This window comes from Trichomycterus rosablanca, chromosome 21 (assembly GCF_030014385.1).
Source record: "Trichomycterus rosablanca isolate fTriRos1 chromosome 21, fTriRos1.hap1, whole genome shotgun sequence".
NCBI lineage: Eukaryota > Metazoa > Chordata > Actinopteri > Siluriformes > Trichomycteridae > Trichomycterus > Trichomycterus rosablanca.
In genome coordinates, this window is record NC_086008.1 from 14,336,502 (window position 1) to 14,357,541 (window position 21,040).

General features: G+C 44.4%; 1 protein-coding gene across 1 annotated transcript; it reads right to left on the reverse strand.

Annotated features, from left to right (window-relative positions):
• Window positions 1-279: 279 nt before the first annotated feature.
• On the reverse strand, window positions 280-17,534 carry ndufs4 (NADH:ubiquinone oxidoreductase subunit S4). Its single transcript, XM_063018100.1, has 5 exons — window positions 17,427-17,534; window positions 14,500-14,575; window positions 1,858-2,030; window positions 541-614; window positions 280-459 (listed from the first exon to the last, which is right to left on the reverse strand). Exons 1-5 carry the CDS (start codon window positions 17,501-17,503, stop codon window positions 356-358), a joined length of 504 nt encoding a protein of 167 aa, XP_062874170.1. The 5' UTR covers window positions 17,504-17,534; the 3' UTR covers window positions 280-355.
• Between the last annotated feature and the right edge of the window lie 3,506 nt (window positions 17,535-21,040).

Below are 21,040 nucleotides of genomic sequence, written 5' to 3' on the forward strand. Positions count from 1 at the left end.
GACCGTGAGGTGTTTATAAACTTCAGCAGCACTGTGTCTGATCCACTCATACCAGCACAACACACACTAACACACCACCACCATGTCAGTGTCACTGCAGTGCTGAGAATGACCCACCACCTAAATAATACTTGCTCTGTGGTGGTCCTGTGGTGGTCCTGACCATTGAAGAACAGCATGAAAGGGGGCTAACAAAGCATGCAGAGAAACGGATGTACTACAGTCGGCAAATACTTTTCAATACTATAGAGTACTATAGACGAATCCAAACAAGTCAAGTCTGAGCAATGCTTTATTAGGACTATTAATTAGACATGGTATTAAATGTAATTTTTACAAGTCTTATATGATCTGTTTATTTAGCAGACCTTCTGGTCCTTCTATCCCAGGAGAAGTTCGCTGCGTATGACTTCACTCGCGGGTTTGGCGTTCTCTTCTCGGTTATATCGTAGCTCCAACCTGAAAAAAAAAGGGAACAGTATTTTAGATTAAAGATTTGGGAAACAGCTAATGAGGAAAGTAGAAAAACAGACAACTCACCATTCTTTTCAGCAAAAGCGATGGCGTCCTCCTTAGAGCTGAATGTTAGGACCATGTTGGACAGAGGATCAGCCCTGAAGAACAAAGTTAGGTCAAGTAACACAAGTGGGCACCAGTAAATGTGATTGTATTTTTTTACCTTCATTTCATTTGTTAATAAAACATCCATTCCTGCATTTCAGGCCTGCAACACATTCCAAAAATTGTTGGGACGGGGGCAATTTAGTGCTAGTAATGAGGTGAAAAAACTAAACAATGATGTGATTCCAAACAGGTGATTGTAATCATGGTTTGGTACAAAAGCAGCATCCAGGAAAGGAGTTTCTGATGAGCAAAGATGATCAGATGATCTACATTGCATAATATCATTAAACGATTCAAGGAATCTGGACGAATCAGTGCGTAAAGGCCAAGGGCGCAAGCTTAAGCTGAACGCCCGTGATCCTCCATCCCTCAGACGGCACTGCATCAAGAACCGCCACTCAACAATAGCTGATATAACCACATGGGTGAGGGATTACTTTGGCAAACCTTTGTCAAGCACTACAATACAGAGTTACATGCACAAATACCACTTCAAACTTTACTGTGCAAAAAAGAAGCCTTATGTTAACCATGTACAGAAGCGGCGTCGACTTCTCTGGGCTCGGAGGCATCTAGGATGGACCATCACACAGTATAAACGTGTATTGTGGTCAGATGAATCAGCATTCCAGGTCAAAGACGAAAAGGACCATCCGGACTGTTATCAGGAACCAAAAGCCAGGGTCTGTCATGGTATGGGGGTGTGTCAGTGCCCTTGGCAAAGGTCATTTTCAATTCTGTGATGCAACATAAATGCAGAAAAGTACATTGAGATCTTAGAGCAACATGTGCTGCCTTCAAAACGTCGTCTTTTCCACATGCTGCACACATTACAAAGGCACGGCTGAGGAAGAAGAGGGTACGGGTACTGGAATGGCCTGCCTGCAGTCCTGACCTGTCCCCAATAGAGAATGTGTGGTACTGTTGCACATCTTAAGACGTGTTTGTAGGAAGAATGAGACAAAATAAAAGCTGAAACATTAAATCACTTGGTATCCTCGGTGCCAAAACGTCTTTTAAGTGTGGTGAAAAGGAATAGCAACGTTACACAGTGGTAAATGCTTTACTGTCCCCACTTCTTTTGAAATGTGTTGCAGGCCTGAAATGCATTAATGGATGTTTAATAATAAATTAAATTAAGTTGACCAGATAAAATATGAAATATCTCAGGTTCATCCTGTCTGCAATGAAATAAATCTCTCATGGGCATCATGTGACTGATCATGAACTTACGTAGAGGACCATCCCATCAGAGAATTCTCCCATCGCTCCCGTGTGTCGAAATCCATCTTCCACTTCTTGGTGTTTTGCACGCCTGACTGCATGGTGTTGCGTGTTGGCACGAAGATGCGCACCTTACGGGTCGTGATGTGTTCCTCTGGAACACCGGTTATAGGTGTGATGTCCTGGGGAAAAAAATATATAACCATATGAGGCACAACATTATGACCACCTTCCTAATATTGTGTTGGTACCCCTTTTGCTGCCAAAACAGCCCTGACCCATCAAGGCATGGACTCCACTAATAGACCCCTGAAGGTTTACTGTGGTATCTGGCACCAAGATGTTCCCAGCAGCAGATCCTTTAACTCCTCTAAGTTGTGAGGTGGGGCCTCCGTGGATCGGACTTGTTCGTCCAGCACGTCCCACAGATGCTCAATTTGATTGAGATCTGGGGATTCTGGAGGCCAAGTCAACACCTCAAACTGGTTCTTGTGCTCCTCAAACTGTTCCTAAAGCATTTTTGCTTTGTGGCAGGGCGCATTATCCTGCCATCAAGGAAATACCATCTCCATGAAAGGGTGTACATGATCTGCAACGATGCTTAGGTAGGTGCTACGTATCAAAGTAACATCCACATGGATGGCAGGACGCAAGGTTTCCCAGCTAAACGTCACCCGAAGCATCACACCGCCTCCGCCGGCTTGCCTTCTTCCCGTAGTGCATCCTGGTGCCATGTGTTCCCCAGGTAAGCGACGCACACGCACCCGGCCATCCACGTGATCTAAAAGAAAACGTGATTCCTCAGCCCAGGCCACCTGCTTCCATCGCTCCGTGGTCCAGTTCCGATGCTCACGTGCCCATCGTTGGCGCTTTCGGCGGTGGACAGGGCTCAGTATGGGCACCCTGACTGGTCAATGTGTATTCTGACACCTTTCTATCAGAACCAGGATGAACTTCTTCAGCAGTTTGAGCTACAGTAGCTCCCACAAATGCATCAATGAGCCTTGGCCGCCCATGACCCTGTCGCCGGTTCACCACTGTTCCTTCCTTGGACCACTTTTGGTAGATGCTCTGACCCAGTCGTCTAGCCATCACAATCTTTCCTGCTTCTAACACATCAACGTTGAGGATAAAATGTTCACCTGCTGGCTAATATAAGGGGTGGAAAAAAAAGCAGCTTGGCAGTCTCACATGCTTTACACCTAAAGGGCATAAAAGCCCAAATATTTCCTATTGAATGCAGACGTGCACTTTGTCTAGACAAGCTAATTTCTCACACTCGAAATGCTTTGAGACAGTCCATTGTGATCCCTTTTTTTTTTCACCATGGGGCTTCATTAATGGGCCAGAAACCTGGGCTTTAAGGTGTGAAAACAAAAGAATGAATGATTTAAGTAGTGAGCAGAAATATCTAAAAGGTCTTTGCTGAATCAGCTAACAAGTATTGGGAAGTTGGTGTACACACACACACACACACCTCAGCATGACAAACAACAGTAGCCACCCAAGTTTCCGAGTCTCAGAGGCAGCTCTTTCTTCAGCTCTCCACACACTTCAACGGCTATTACGACTTCAAGGAATCAAAATTTGATCAGTCGTGTCCGCTGTTTCACTGTAAAAGAGGCTCTTTAGCATAAAAGCCAGACAAAGAAACCTGTACGAACTGGTGTGTTGCGGGTTGTCTCATAACATTTAGCCAGACTGAATGAGAGCTGCTGAAATACAGTCTACTACAGGTCTACTATACGGCATTATTAATGTACCACCACTATGCAATCAGGGTAAACACATTTATGTAATACACCGATCAGCCATAACATTACAACCACCTCCTTGTCAATTTTATCAGCTCCACTTACCATATAGAAGCACTTTGTAGTTCTACAATGACTGACTGTAGTCCATCTGTTTCTCTGCATGCCTTGTTCTCCCCCTTTCATGCTGTTCTTCAATGGTCAGGACCACCACAGAGCAGGTATTATTTAGGTGGTGGGTCATTCTCAGCACTGCAGTGACACTGACATGGTGGTGGTGTGTTAGTGTGTATTGTGCTGGTATGAGTGGATAAGACACAGCAGCGCTGATGGAGGACTGAGAATAGTCCACCAACCAAAAATATATCCCGCCAACAGCGCCCCATGGGCAGCGTCCTGTGACCACTGATGAAGGTCTAGAAGATGACCGACTCAAACAGCAGCAATAGATGAGCGATCGTCTCTGACTTTACATCTACAAGGTGGACCAACTAGGTAGGAGTGTCTAATAGAGTGGACAGTGAGTGGACACGGTATTTAAAAACTCAAGCAGCGCTGCTGTGTCTGATCCGCTCATACCAGCACAACACACACTAACACACCACCACCATGTCAGTGTCAGTGCAGTGCTGAGAATGATCCACCACCTAAATAATACCTGCTCTGTAGTGGTCCTGTGGGGGTCCTGACTATTGAAGAACAGCATGAAAGGGGGCAAACAAAGCATGCAGAGAAACAGATGGACTACAGTCAGTAATTGTAGAACTTGAATTAAAGTGCTTCTATGTGGTAAGTGGAGCTGATAAAATGGACAGTGAGTGTAGAAACAAGGAGGTGGTTTTACGTATAAACACTTGAGATTCTAGACTAGACTGAAAACACACTTCATTGCCCCCGTGATGTAAAAAAAAAAAAACGGGTCGTCTAGACTTTTATGCCTGAATTCATTACGGCAACAAAAACTAGCAGGGTGATCCGCGCACCAGACGAAAGCACAATGGCTCCCGCACAAAGCAGGCGACAGCGGCTTAAATACGCTGCTTCTTGGAAAGAGAGAGGGGTGAAAAAAGGTGCGAAAAGAGGGAACTACAAAGGGGAAACGCTGCATGTTTCTCCAGCCATGTACAGGAAGCGAAATGAGAACTATGAAGTTTGACACTATTCATGGGGGCCCGGCGATCCCCGGTATGCAGACAGAATGCCAGGCTTTAAGCGCAGGGGTGAAAAGCTGGCGAGGTGTTCGTCACGTAAGAGCGTGTCTATATTTCTGACACCTCGGCGGGTGAAGCGCATGGGAGCATTTTCGGGCCCGGGACGAGGGGCAGTGGGCGCCGGAGCTTTTGTGCTAGCTTGGTGTAAACGAGAGAAATGTGCAAGCTGTACACTAATGGCCTGATTACTAAGTCCAGGTGTTTCGGCCACACAAATTGCTAAAAAAAAAAAATGGGTTAATGCCAAAATACACCGATCAGCCATAACATTAAAACCACCTCCACTTACCATATAGGAGCACTTTGTAGTTCTACAATTACTGACAGTAGTCCATCTGTTTCTCATCAATGGTCAGGACCCCCACAGAGAAGGTATTATTTGGGTGGTGGATCATTCTCAGCACTGCAGTGACACTGACATGGTGGTGGTGTGTTAGTGTGTGTTGTGCTGGTACGAGTGGATCAGACACAGCTCAAATGCTGATAGAGTTTTTAAACACCTCACTGTCACTGCTGGACTGAGAATAGTCCACCAACCAAAAATATCCAGCCAACAGCGCCCCACGGGCAGCGTCCTGTCCACCTCCTTGTCCATTTTATCAACTTCACTTACCATATAAGAGCACTTTGTAGTTCTACAATTACTGACTGTAGTCCATCTGTTTCTCTGCATGACTTGTTCACCCCCTTTCACCCTGTTCTTCAATGGTCAGGACCCCCACAGGACCACTACAGAGCAGGTATTATTTGAGTGGTGGATGATTCTCAGCACTGCAGTGACACTGACATGGTGGTGGTGTGTTAGTGTGTGTTGTGCTGGTATGAGTGGATAAGACACAGCAAGGCTGATGGAGTTTTTAAACACCTCACTGTCACTGCTGGACTGAGAATAGTCCACCAACCAAAAATACATCCAGCCAACAGCGCCCCATGGGCAGTGTCCTGTGACCACTGATGAAGGTCTAGAAGATGACCGACTCAAACAGCAGCAATAGATGAGCGATCGTCTCTGACTTTACATCTAGAAGGTGGACCAACTAGGTAGTAGTGTCTAATAGAGTGGACAGTGAGTGGACACAGTATTTAAAAACTCAAGCAGCGCTGCTGTGTCTGATCCACTCATACCAGCACAACACACACTAACACACCACCACCATGTCAGTGTCACTGCAGTGCTGAGAATGATCCACCACCTAAATAATACCTGCTCTGTAGTGGTCATGTGGGGGTCCTGACCATTGAAGAACAGGGTGAAAGGGGGTGAACAAAGCATTCAGAGAAACAGATGGACTACAGTCAGTAATTGTAGAACTACAAAGTGCTCCTATATGGTAAGTGGAGCTGATAAAATGGACAGTGAGTGTAGAAACAAGGAGGTGGTTTTAATGTTACTAGTGAGCATTTTACCTGTGAGAATAGCTTTTGTTGGTATTTTATTCTCGACCGTGTGAAAACGTTAATTCGAATTAATCGTGAAAATCGTCCAGCGCTAAATCAAGTACTAGAATTAAAGAATTAATTCTTTTTTCCCCCTTCAACAATATGAAATACAATTCCTGCCAAAGAATGTAGCAATCACTATGTTAAGCCAAACAGATGTGCGAGTCCTGCAAACAGTAGTACCCTCGCATTCGCTTCAAACAAGACTTCCTCTATGCCTCATCAAAAAGGAATTCAGTGGAACATGTGTATTTCGATTCAGATTCAGAAGGGCCTTGTGGGAATCCCACCGTGGAAGCGCTTCGGTCGGCCCCCGACGCTCAGGTGATTTTGAGACGGCTGCTCTGGAGTGCCACACACACGGCGGCGGGGTGACTGTAGCCCGTCTGATTACGATAGCAGGCCGGGAGCGGGAAGGTGGACTTGTAAAGCGGCACGTGGGCCGGCGAGCTGCCGGGAAGTTCTGAGGACGAGAATTCGGATCGTAAGTCACTTCCCTCAGACGCAGGCGGAAGCTCTCATGGTTTTCCCACGTGGGTTCTGATGGATGCCAAACGCTGTCGTTTCTACACTTGGTGTATTATAGTTATACACTGATCAGCCATAACATTAAAACCACCTCCTTGTTTCTACACTCACTGTTCATTTTATCAGCTCCACTTACCATATAGAAGTAATTTGTAGTTCTACAATTACTGACTGTAGTCCATCTGTTTCTCTGCATGCTTTGTTAACCCCCTTTCATGCTGTTCTTCAATGGTCAGGACCCCCACAGGACCACTACAGAGCAGGTATTATTTGGGTGGTGGATCATTCTCAGCACTGCAGTGACACTGTAATGTGTTAGTGTGTGTTGTGCTGGCATGAGTGGATCAGACAACTGTGTCCACTCACTGTCCACTGTATTAGACACTCCTACCTAGTTGGTCCACCTTGTAGATGTGAAGTCAGAGACGATCACTCATCTATTGCTGCTGTTTGAGTCGGTCATCTTCTAGACCTTCATCAGTGGTCACAGGTTGCTGCCCATGGGGCGCTGTTGGCTAGATGTTTTTGGTTGGTGGACTATTCTCAGTCCAGCGGTGACAGTGATTGCTGGGTCTTATCCACTCATACCAGCACAACACACACTCACACACCACCACCATGTCAGTGTCACTGCAGTGCAGTGCTGAGAATGATCCACCACCCAAATAATACCTGCTCTTTGGTGGTCCTGGGAGAGTCCTGACCACTGTAGTCCAGATGGACTACAGTCAGTCATTGTAGAACTACAAAGTGCTTCTACTGTATATGGTAAGTGAGTGTAGAGTGAGTGTAGAAACAAGGAGGTATTTAGTATAAGGAATGTAGTGGACCGAATACTTAAGAGTTAAGGGCTTTGCTCAGGGGTCCAACAGTGGCAACTTGGCAGTCTTACTAGTCCAGTACCTTCCACTTAGCAACCACTGCCCTATAACAGCAATAATAATAGCAATTATCACTGTCCAATGCAAAACAGTCAATCAAGCGCAGCGGGATCACTTCTGAACACTGCATTTTTATTTTATTTGCATTTCTCACACTGTCCCAACTTTTTCTGATTTGGGGTTGTACAGTGCGAGTAAGCAGTTGTGACGAAAATCAAAAACTTGTTGAGCACGGCACGCAAGCAAAACTCGAACCTGTGTGCGTTTGTTTAATCCGATGCCAGACACGCCGAAGTAATAATACCTGGCAGGGACGTGAGCTCTCGGGTCTCGTTCATCACCTGGGGAGGATGGGGTGGATTCCTGTTTTTCATCTAGAGGTGGCTTCCCGTCCCAAAAACTGTGAACGGGTCGTTAAGAGCTGCCTCAGGCTTGCGTCCTGTGTCCGTTTCGTAGATTTTACTCTACGACTAAGAGCCGGCGCTAGGGCTGCACGATATTGGAAAAAACTGACATTGCGATTTTTTTTTCCTGCAATATATATTGCGATATTAAAAAAAATGCAGGAATTTTCACTACATTATTAATAATATTAATAATGCATGTATCTTATGACAAGCTACATCTTTGTACTCGGTTGAAACTGAGCATTAAACTAAGAAAGCTTCAATATCACATGAGGGAATTAACAGGATTGACAAAATGGGTCATTTAATATTTTATTTCACAATCAAAACCTCTTCAAGAAGTAAACATTATAAAAAAAAAAAAAAAACTATACAAACAAAATAGCAGCTATATACACCTGTTCAAAATCCGAGATGCCTTACTAAACTTTCATTATTTCAATGTTATTTTGACTCAAGAACGAGTGAGAATCGGAAGCGTCCTTAGTGATGAAGGCAATCCCAGAATTCATTGCGGCATATTTTCTCTCACAGAAAAATAAACATGGCTGACGGTGCGGACAAAGTTATTTTCAAATGTAAATAAATAATTATCGATTTTTAACAAGTGCTTTTATTTGCAAGTTTGGGCTTGTCAGCAAATGTAACAGTTTTCTGTACACGAATCGAGATGTTATATTGACGTGTTAGCGCTGTCCCACCTCATTCTATTGGATTTAATGGCAAGATGCTAAATGCTAAACGCTGAAACCCGATGGAATCGCTAAGTAGCACGTTCAAATAACCTGCCTTATAAAAGTTAATGTCTTATTAGAATCCTCTCTACTGAGGCAGCTGCATATGTAGGTAGTAAGACAGCGAGGCGGCTCACTAGGATTTCGAACACACTGGTAGATACGTCATGGAAAATGAGAACGGTGTGAATTTTCGTTTTGTGTCAAGCAGCAAAAAAGTTGTAGCATGACGTATTTGATTTAATTTGCATTAAGTGACATCGCACGTCCTGCAATGTGACTTGCACATGCACACATCGCGATGACGATGCTAAACTGATATATCGTGCAGCCCTAGCCGGCGCTCTATGATGGAGACGCCAAGACGGACGTTGACGTAATGATGTGCGTTCGAGGGCTTATTAAGCCTGAAATGTGATCTGTCAGCACCAACGCAGTCAGGATGTTATTGGATGAGGGTTGACCTCTATCTGGGACGACGAGGGGTGTTTCATCGCCGGGGAATCAAACTTCTGAAAAGGAAGCAAAACCTGACCCTTGACCTCGACAGCCGAGTTGTGTCCGCGTGGCGCTGGCATGTTGCGCAACGTGGTCGTCTTTGAAGCCCGACCGGGTTAATAACGCGTCGGACATGAAGGGTCACTAATAGAAACAAACATGTAGTACTTGTGCGAGTGAAAGGGGGGAGCAGTTGGCACCGAGGGGCTTATCCGTTCTCACGTTACGCTGAGCCATGAAGGTGGAGCAGACTGTGTGTGTGTGTGTGTGTGTGTGTGTGTGGGAAGACGCATTTCCGCATGCTATTAGCAACACGCCACCTGTTTGTTTGGAGGCGACGTCTTCTCGTCTTGGTGAAGCATTGGTTCTTTTCAAGTTTCGCTCGCGAGCCATCTGGGGTGTTTGGAGCTTTCGGGACAGGATGCGTTCGGGTTCACACCGACGTTATCTGGCAAACTGGGACCATATGCAAGCGTCAATATTTACCCAAGGTCGTTTAAATGTTAGCGGGCTGAATGGAAGAGTTAGGGTACAGGCGGAAAGGCACACACCTGTTTATATAAGGTCCCATAGTAGACGGTGCATGTCAGAGCACAAACCAAGCCATGAAGTCCAAGGAATCGTCTGTAGACCTCCGAGACAGGACTGTATCGAGGCACAGATCTGGAGAAGGGTACAGAAACATTTCTGCAACATTGAAGGTCCCAATGAGCCCAGTGGCCACCATCATCCGCAGATGGGAGAAGTTTGGAACCACCAGGACTCTTCCTAGACCTGGCCGCCCGACCAAACTGAGCAACCGGGGAAGACGGGCCTTTGGAGGGAGGTGAGGGAGATCCTCAAGCGTATCCTTGTGGAGATGGGAGAACCTATCAAAAGATCAACCATCCAGGCAGCCCTCCACAAATCACACCTTTATGGTAGAGTGACCTCCTTAGTAAAAGGCACTAGTGGACTCTCAAACCATGAGAAACAAGATACTCTGGTCTGATGAATACCAAGCATCACGTCTGGAGGAAACCAGGCACCGCTGATCACCTGACTAATGCCGTCCCTACACTGAAGCATGGTGGTGGCAGCATCATGATGTGGGGATGTTTTTCAGCAGCAGGTCCGGGGCCACCAGTCCTGATAGATGAAAGGGAAAGATGAACACAGCTAATGCCAAGTTCACACTACACGACTTTCTGCTTTGCCGGGTCGCTGTACAGTTCACACTACACGACTGAATCTTTTGCACTCGAGAGTCTTTCGGTCGGTGTGTATTTCACACTACACGACTGATCGGCGATAGAGGGTTTCACACTACACCATCTATCACCAACTGGAATCGCAGGCGAGCTTCTCTGCTCTCACAAATATCATTTTGTTACGAAAACACACGCAAGATGTGACGAGAGGTTTAATGATACCACGTCCTAAAATGCACAAGTAGGGAGCGATCAAAGTTTGCGCACGTAAAAACAAAGAGAAAAAATAAATGAATCATAGTGGATTTGGCTTGGGTTGTTGTGTAGTGAGTTGGAGGTTAATAAATATTTTAGCAATGCAACGTTGGTGTTTTGTAGAGAACGATAAGGAATCAGAAATACTGTAAAACTTGTGTGTAACACCTGTGTATTCTGGTATAAACTGTATTAAGCCCCTGTAAGTTGTACACTCCTCACCTGCAATTCTTCTCACGCTGTATCTTGCGTTCTCATTGGCTGTTCGACATAGCACTCATTGCCAGTCGGGAAACACCCATTCAGATATCTGACATGCTAGATATCTCGATTCGGTCGCCGAGCACTCGGCGAGCCAGTCGGATCGAGTTGTTGGGTAGTTCACACTTAAGAATTAAGAGCCGGGTTTCGATCGCCGAGCGAACGCCGAGTTGCTCCCGAGCCGGCAAATCTAGCGCCGACCAGTCGCCGAGCGAAAATCAGGGCAAAAATCGTGTAGTGTGAACCAGGCATAAGTACACCGAGATCCTTGAAGAAAACCTGCTCCAGAGCGCTCTGGACCTCAGACTGGGGCGAAGGTTTACCTTCCAACGTGACAACGACCCAAAGCACACAGCCAAGATAACAAAGGAGTGGCTGCGGGACAACTCTGTGAATGTCGTTGAGTGGTCCAGCCAGAGCCCAGACTTGAACCCGATTGAACATCTTTGGAGAGTCAAAAAGACTTGAGGCTATAACTGCTGCCTTTAGAACTGGTGCTAAGCCAAGGGTGTATCCAGTATTCCAAATATTTGGACAGTCTATAATTCAGGAAGCCTTAATGACAGATGAAGGGCATCCTGTTGGGTAGAAAAAAGGTGGTAGCTGGGGACCCATTACCAATGCACATTGATGGCACATCAATCATAAACCCCATCTCAAGAGTGTACTAAGTAAGGGGGTCAAAACTCCTCTTGACAGACGATCAGGATGACAATGTTGGTGGTGTACGAGGACGGAATCTGACGCTGTATCCAAACCAATGCTAAATTAATAAACATCGTCCCAGTACGAAGTCGGCGTCTACTTTCTCTCGGTAAGTAAGCGATCAAAAGAGTGTTTAGCGCCGGAGCCTCTTGTAATTTCCTCTTTCGAGAGCCGTATCCTTTGACCTAGTCGTCCAGCCTTGAAATCTTCGCACGAGCACCTGGTGTGAGAGACGACCTAGACAAAACAGACACTTGAGATGTATGTGTGTGTGTGTGTGTGTGTGTGTGTGTGTGTGTGTGTGTGTGTGTGTGTGTGTGTGTGAGTGTGTGTGTGTGCTGATGGGAGGTTCTGGTGGTCTGTTTTAAAGGATGGAGTTTCTCCGGCTCTCCATAACATTAAAACCACCTCCTTGTTTCTACACTCACTGTTCATTTTATCAGCTCCACTTACCATATAGGAGCACTTTGTAGTTCTACAATTACTGACTGTAGTCCATCTGTTTCTCTGCATGCTTTGTTCCCCCTATTCATGCTGTTCTTCAATGCTCAGGACTCGCCGAGGACCACTACATAGCAGGTATCATTTGGGTGGTGGATCATTCAGAGCACTGCAGTGACACTGACATGGTGGTGGTGTGTTAGTGTGTGTTGTGCTGGAATAAGTGGATCAGACACAGCAGTGTCATTGCTGGACTGAGAATAGTCCACCGATCAAAAACATCCAGCCAACAGCGCCCCGTGGGCAGCGTCCTGTGACCGCTGATGAAGATCTCAAAGATGACCGACTCAAACAGCAGCGATAGATGAGCGATCGTCTCTGACTTCCCATCTACAAGGTGGACCAACTAAGTAGGAGCGGACAGTGACTGGACACGGTATAAATTTTAAAACTCATACCAGCACAACACACACTAACACACCACCACCATCAATCGTCAATGTCATTGCAGTGCTGAGAATGACCCACCACCTAAACAATACCTGCTCTGAAGTGGTCCTGTGGTGGTCCTGACCATTGAAGAACAGAGTAAAAGCAGGTTAAAAAAGTATGCAGAGAAACAGATGGACTACAGTCAGTAATTGTAGAACTACAAAGTGCTCCTATATGGTAAGTGGAGCTGTGACAGTTTTAATGTTATGGCTGAATGCTAAGCCAAGGTGGTGAAACGTGCATTTATTTTATCCCTAGTCAAGCATGGTACGGTCTCGGCGCGTAGCGAGTTAATTAACTAAGGCGTTTTGTCTGAGGGACTGGCACAGACAGACTCACGGTCACCGAAGGGGAATTGTGCAGTTAATGAGACATCCAGACAGAACAATCACTGCATGCCGATCAGACAGCTGGCACGAACCTCTTCCTCTTTTTTCCGCACGTCACTTTGTACATTCCCAGAACCCAGACTTTGCCATTTCATTTCTTGACAGACGGGATAAATGACTTTTAGCTGGCGGCGTGATAGTATTTGTTTATAATCGCGATAATAAATCATACCACAAATGAGCCTCACGGCAGATTAATAACAGCGGAGATGATTTAAGGCTAATCGGTTCTTTCTAAACCCTCACTAATTAACTTCCACCAGGTGCAACTTAGCTAGCATTTAAAAGAACGTATTTAACTGTTGGAACGGCTCCACAGAGATCGAGCCATGTCCCCATGACCCCAGGTCCGGTGCCATATTTTAAAGCCTTAAAGTCATAAATCAGTTTTTTCTAATAATAAGAAACGCATCCTTTTAAGTGAGTGGACATGCCGTGTAAAGCTGTGTATCGGTGGCCAGCCAAGCGGTTTGTCTCGCAGCTCAGCATGCTTAATAAAACAGTAATTACTAACGAGAGCAAGCCGGGGCAGGCAGCGGGGTGAGACGGTGCCAGGACTGAGCCGCGATCACGCAGGTCTTTAATTGCCATGATCTGATATGCAGCACAATGTTGGGGTCCACGTCTACGTAATTCTGCTTTGGGACATTAGGAAGTCTTATTATATTCCTATATACACCGATCAGTTATAACATTAAAACCACCTCCTGATTTCTACACTCACTGTCCATTTTATCTGCTCCACTTACCATATAGAAGCACTTTGTAGTTCTACAATTACTGACTGTAGTCCATCTGTTTCCTTACATGCTTTGTTCGCTCCCTTTCACCCTGTTCTTCAATGGTCAGCACCCCCAAAGGACCACCACAAAGTAGGTATTATTTAGGTGGTGGATCATTCTCAGCACTGCAGTGACACTGACATGGTGGTGGTGTGTTAGTGTGTGTTGTGCTGGTACGAGTGGTATTTTAAAATACCGTGTCCACTCACTGTCCACTCCATTAGACACTCCTAGCTAGTTGGTCAACCTTGTAGACGTAAAGTCAGAGACGATCGCTCATCTATTGCTGCTGTTTGAGTCGGTTAGCTGGATATATTTTTGGTTGGTGGACTATTCTCAGTCCAACAGTGACAGTGAGGTGTTTAAAAACTTCATCAGTGCTGCTGTGTCTGATCCACTCAGACCAGCACAACACACACTAACACGCCACCACCATGTCAGTGTCACTGCAGTGCTGAGAATGATCCACCACCTAAATAATACCTGCTCTGTGGTGGTCCTGTGGGGGTCCTGACCATTAAAGAACAGCATGAAAGGGGGCTAACAAAGCATGCAGAGAAACAGATGGACTACAGTCAGTAATAGTAGAGCTACAAAGTGCTCCTATATGGCAAGTGGAGCTGATAAATGGACAGTGAGTGTAGAAACAAGACCAAGACCAAGACAAAGCACTTTACTCTTACCAGTTTCTCATCCACCGTGATGAGCTGTGATTGTTGCTCTTGTTTCTGGGCCAGACATCCTGACGTGCTAACTGACCTGCGAGACAGAACATGGAAATGAAATGAATTAATTAAAGAATTAAACAAACAAACAAAAAAAACACATGATATAGAACAAACAAGGACAGTCTGTCTGCCCATTATTTGCCCACTTGTTTGCCCCCACCTGATTTCTTCAATTTTAGTTAATCTGTCACATTTCGATGTTTCAGATCTTCCAACTAATACACTATATTGCCAAAAGTATTCACTCACCCATCCAAATAATTGAATTCAGGTGTTCCAATCACTTCCATGGCCACAGGTGTATAAAACCAAGCACCTCGGCATTCAGACTGCTTCTACAAACATTAGTGAAAGAATGGGTTGCTCTCAGGAGCTCAGTGAATTCCAGCGTGGTACCGTGATAAGATGCCACCTGTGCAACAAGTCCAGTCGTGAAATTTCCTCACTACTAAATATTCCACAGTCAGCTGTCAGTGCTATTATAACAAAGTGGAAGTGATTGGGAACGACAGCGACTCTGCCACGTAAAAGGACAGAGCGGGGTCAGCGGATGCTGAGGAACATAGTGCGCAGAGGTCGCTGACTTTCTGCAGAGTCGATCGATACAGCCCTCCAAACTTCATGTGGCCTTCAGATTAGCTCAAGTGTGTAGAGAGCTTCATGGAATGGGTTTCCATGGCCGAGCAGCTGCATCCAAGCCTTACATCACCAAGCACAATGCAAAGCGTCAGATGCAGTGGTGTAAAGTACGCGCCACTGGACTCTAGAGCAGTGAGACGTGTTCTCCGGTGTGACGAATCACGCTTCTCTGTCTGGCAATCCGATAGACGAGTCTGGGTTTGGCTGTTGCCAGGAGAACGGCGCTTGTCTGACTGAATTGTGCCAAGTGTAAAGTTTGGTGGGGGAAGGGGGGGATTATGGTGTGGGGTTGCTTTTCAGGAGTTGGGCTCGGCCCCTTAGTTCCAGTAAAAGGAACTCTTAATGCTTCAGCATCCCAGGAGATTGTGGACAATTTCATGCTTCCAACTTTGCGGGAAGAGTTTGGGGATGGCCCCTTCCTGTTCCAACATGACTGCGCACCAGTGCACAAAGCGAGGTCCATAAAGACGTGGATGAGCCAGTTTGGTGTGGAGGAACTTGACTGGCCTGACCTCAACCCGATAGAACACCTTTGGGATGAATTAGAGCGGAGACTGCGAGCCAGGCCTTCTCATCCAACATCAGTGTCTAACCTCACAAATGCGCTTCTGGAAGAATGGTCAAAAATTCCCATAAACACACTCCTAAACCTTGTGGAAAGCCCTTTCAAAAGAGTTGAAGCTGTTATAGCTGCAAAGGGTGGGTCGACATCATATTAAACCCTACGGATTAAGAATGGGACGTCACTCAAGTTCATATGCGTGTAAAGGCAGACAAGCGAATACTTTTGGCAATATAGTGTATTAATAACATAAAGACACCACAAGTAAAATATAGGAGCACGTTGTAGTTCTACAATTACTGACTGTAGTCCATCTGTTTCTCTACATACCTTTTTAGCCTGCTTCAATTATCAGGACCCCCAAAGGACCACCACAGAGCAGGAATTATTTAGGTGGTGGATCATTCTCAGGACTGCAGTGACACTGACATGGTGGTGGTGTGTTAGTGTGTGTTGTGCTGGTATGAGTGGATCAGACACAGCAGCGCTGCTGGAGTTTTTAAACACCTCACTGTCACTGCTGGACTGAGAATAGTCCACCAACCAAAAATATTTTTCTCTAATTTCCTTCGGGATCAATAAAGTATCTATCCATCCATCCATCCATCCATCCATCCATCCATCCAACAGCGTCCTGTGTCCACTGATAAAGGTCTAGAAGATGACCAACTCAAACAGCAGCAATAGATGAGCGATCGTCTCTGACTTTACATCTACAAGGTGGACCAACTAGGTAGGAGTGTCTAATGGAGTGGACACGGTATTTAAACCACCACCATGTCAATGTCACTGCAGTGCTGACAATGATCCACCACCTAAATAATACCTGCTCTGTCCTGGGAGAGTCCTGACCATTGAAGAACAGGGTGACAGCAAGTCAAAAAAGTATGTAGAGAAACAGATGGACTACAGTCAGTAATTGTAGAACTACAAAGTGTTTCTATATGGTAAGTGGAGCTGATAAAATGGACAGTGAGTGTAGAAACAAGGAGGTGGTTTTAATGTTATGGCTGATCAGTGTCCACAGGACCATGGAACACATGAACAGGTTGTCCATACATCCTTATGGAAATAAATACCTTGAAACTCAACGCCACTCCCAGAACCAATTGATGATGAGTTTCAAGGTACCACTGTATTGCAATTTTTAAATCTTAATACTAATATTCTTATTGTTTTTTGTTTGTGAATATAAAGTATACAAATATAAAATGTATATAAAATAAAGAGTGGCAACACTGAATCTGCTGTATTTAACACAAGCCCTACCATCAGCCCAAGATTTAATATATTTCTGACTGTGACATGCAGAATTGTTAACAAACAGCCATTGGAATGCACATTTATTTTATTTTAATTATAATTTTTGATATTATAATGCAGTTCTTTTTATGTTTACATTAGACATTTCTAAATTGAGGATTTTACCTCAATTAAAGCGTATAATTTGTTACGAACGAACTTAAATGTAAACAACGTGCCATAATAAACAACACAATCGTGAATGTTCCTTTTTCGACCTATCTAACATAGCTAAGCTGGCTAAGCTAATTAGCTCACAGGCTAACGCTAACGCTACAAACGCTAGCCTAACGCAAAGCTACATATACTAAAACTAAGCGACAATTTAGCACCCTGACAAAATACGTGTATAATAAAAATAAATAAATAAATTTATTACCTTAATGGTGTTTTGGTGATAAAATTGCGCAAAGAAAGTCGAGTAAAGCCATTTATAAGTGACATTGACGAGGCCATGTTTACACAGCGGACACACTACGGGGTGCAGCAGAGACCAAACCGTTCCAAACGCGATTGAGGACGAACCTCTTCAGCTCGACAGGTCAAAGTTAGGGGTTATTATACTAACACCAAAATCTACAAAAATAACTATTTTATAATAATGTACTAAGATAAAATACATACATGAACACTAAAAATAAAATTACTTTAATTATAATACTAATAAAGTATATAACAGATAAAAACACTCACTCACTGTCTTAACCGCTTATCCAATTAAGGTCGTGGTTGGGGTGCTGGAGCCTATCCTAGCTTTTCAGTGGGCACAAGGCACACAGTAACACCCTGGTCGGGGCGCCAGTCCATCGCATGGCAGACACACATACACACACATCAGGGGCGGCTCGTTCCTTAGGGCGATCGGGCGACGCACCACCAAAGGGCGAAAGGGAAGAAATTTTTCTATCACAGCTGTGACTGTTCTGGAGTCTGTCTTGCCTCGGAATATCGTAGTCCAATCAGCGTCGAGTTGTGTTCCGTACAGTACCGCCCCTTTCGGGGCGACTTCAATCTAACTGAAAATCGCCCCAGATTGCTCTCATAGACTCTCATGTTAAGGCACTTTTTTTCTGAACTGCAGGCGCTGCAATACAATCTGAATGGCTTCCGGGAGGGCTCGCACTTACGTGCTTGCGTCACACGTAACCTGGTGTCGCGATCTCGTCAACATGACTACCATCACCTCAGTTCGGAGCAACTCCATCGTGTAATCAGGATAAATTAGCAACTAAAGAATTAGGGCAACCCAGACCAAATTTAAACATCAAGTATCTACAAAGGGGGGAAATTCATATAAGTTACAAGTAAATTACAAGTAAGTAGTATACTTTTTAAATTGTGAATTGTGATTGCACTTATTGTATCACTGCACATCAGCCCCGATGCCAATCTTTATTCTGGATCTGCTGCACCTAAAATAAAATGCTATCTGATGAAGACTGAATGAAATTACTTAATTTTATGATTAATGGTAAAGCTGCTCTCTCTCCATGTTCAATGTTATTTGTGAGGGCAAATTGACAGATGACTTAAGATGTCAATTATTTAAGCTTTAATTTACCCATTGAACGGGTCACCTTGGCATTCACCTATAGGGCAATTCAGTGTCCCCAATTAACTTGACTACATGTTTTTGGACTGTGGGAGGAAAACGGAGCTCCGCACAGAAAGGACCTGGATCGGCCCGCCTAGGGATCGAACCCACGACCTTCTTGTTGTGAGGCGACAGTGCTACCCACCGAGTCACCGTGCCACCAAGATAAAAACACATGAATTCATATTTAGATGGTACCCAGTTTAGTAAACCATTTATATTTACATTTACGGCATTTAGCAGACACTCTTATCCACTGCTTAGTGCTTAGTAAAGAGGTATTAATAGTATTTAATAGTCTTTTTCTTATGGTTCAAACAGACAGGGAATGTTCCACCACTTCAACGCTAGTACAAAGAATAGCCATGATGCCCGTCTTCCTTGATTGGCTATATTAGGCAGCAAGTGAACATTTTATCCTCAAAGTTGATGTGTTAGAAGCAGGAAAAATGGGCGAGCGGAAGGATTTGAGCAAGTTTGACATGACAAGGGCCAAATTGTGATGGCTAGACCATCTCCAAAACTGCAGCTCTTGTGGGGTGTTCCCGGTCTGCAGTGGTCAGTATCTATCAAAAGTGGTAAACCGGCGACAGGGTCATGGTCGGCCAAGGCTCATTGATGCACGTGGGGAGCAAAGGCTGGCCCGTGGGGTCCGATCCAACAGACGAGCTACTGTAGCTCAAATTGCTAAAGAAGTTAATGCTGGTTCTGATAGATAGGTGTCAGACTCCATGCCTCGACGGGTCTGGGCTGTTTTGGCAGCAAAAGGGGGACCAACACAATATTAGGAAAGCGGTCATAATGTTAAGCCATAACATTAAAACCACCTCCTTGTTTTTACACTCACTGTCCATTTTATCAGCTCCACTTACCATATAGAAGCACTTTGTAGTTCTACAATTACTGACTGTAGTCCATCTGTTTCTCTGCAAAATTTTGGATTTAAATATATTTTAATACTATAAGGTTTCATGGTGAGCTTCATTTAAAGCTTTTAAATATGACATTATCATTATTTTTCTTAGAGGTCTTAACCAGTTCATGTCTGTGCAGGAGTAATCAGATTTTAAAGACCATCAGGCTGCTTCACGTACGCAAGATTAAGTAGCAAAAGTGACATCCAAGACCAATCGGGGGCCACCCAGAAGAACCGCGACCGGCGGAAAGGCTGTCAGAGCCCCCCTTTACACCATTAATCTTCAATCCTCTCCTGTGCTGCCAACTCGCATCTCCTTCAAAATACAACACAGAAAAGGTGGGGGGGCACAAGAGCGAAAGAAGCGATTCTGTTTTTCTCTTCTCTCTTTTCACACACTCCTAGATTAACTATTTAAAGGATAATGAGTTACCTACCTTGGTGGTGCCGAAGCTTGGGGTTTCACGTCATTAAAACAATGTCCAGGATGTAAAGGTTCTGGAGGTCTTCGGGTAATTTAGAGTACGTCCGTGAAATTGGTTTTAAATTCTAATTTTAATATTTAGACAGATCTATTAGACGTTCAGGCTTAAGGAAATATTACTACCTGTCCGTCAATTAACCAGAATTTAATGTGTATTTAATACAAAAGTAAAATCTTACCTTTCATAATACATCTCCAACAGCGAAGGCATTTACATTCAACTAAGTAGGAAACCGGTCAATTACGCCCCACTTACTCTATGGGTAAGTGTACATGAATGGGGTCTCATTAAAGCTAAATTGAGATTTCGGCGCGGGGTCTAAGCGCAGGGAAGTCCCTTAGACCCGTCAGCTCTTTCACTGATCAATAGAATCTTTGATCTCATCCTCAAGCTCTTTAAGGGGCCAGACACATCCAACCTCCTTCTGATGAATGGTAAAAATAAAGGAGGAAGAATCCGAAGAACTGATAAATGGTGGAAAATGAGTGTGTTATGACATGGCATGCCTTCGGTCCCAGAAGGGGGCTTTCTTGTCTCTTCATCCATGAGAAACGAGGAGGAAACCGACCATCTAAAAGTAAACCCTTTGAAGAGATCCAGACTCAAATTAAGTGGCATGCCATGGATGCTTTCTTCTGTTTTTTTTTTCCTTTGCACAGACCCATTTTTTGCTGGTTTGGGGTTGAAGGGAACCATAAATTTGTCAAGCTAAGGTGGCACACCAGCAACAATTTGACCCGTCATGCAGCACATAACTGTAAGCTTTATAAAATAAAAATTCTGGGATAGCAGTGTTTATATAACACTCCAATAAATTGATAAAGACAATTAATAATAACAACAACTAGATAGATTGATAGATAGATAAATAGATAGCTTTGTAAAATAAAAAAAATATATCTGGGATACCAGTATTCATTAAATAATAATAAATTAATTATAATTTAGCTAGCTATTTAGGAATATACTTTTATAAACTAAAACAATCAAAGAGTCAT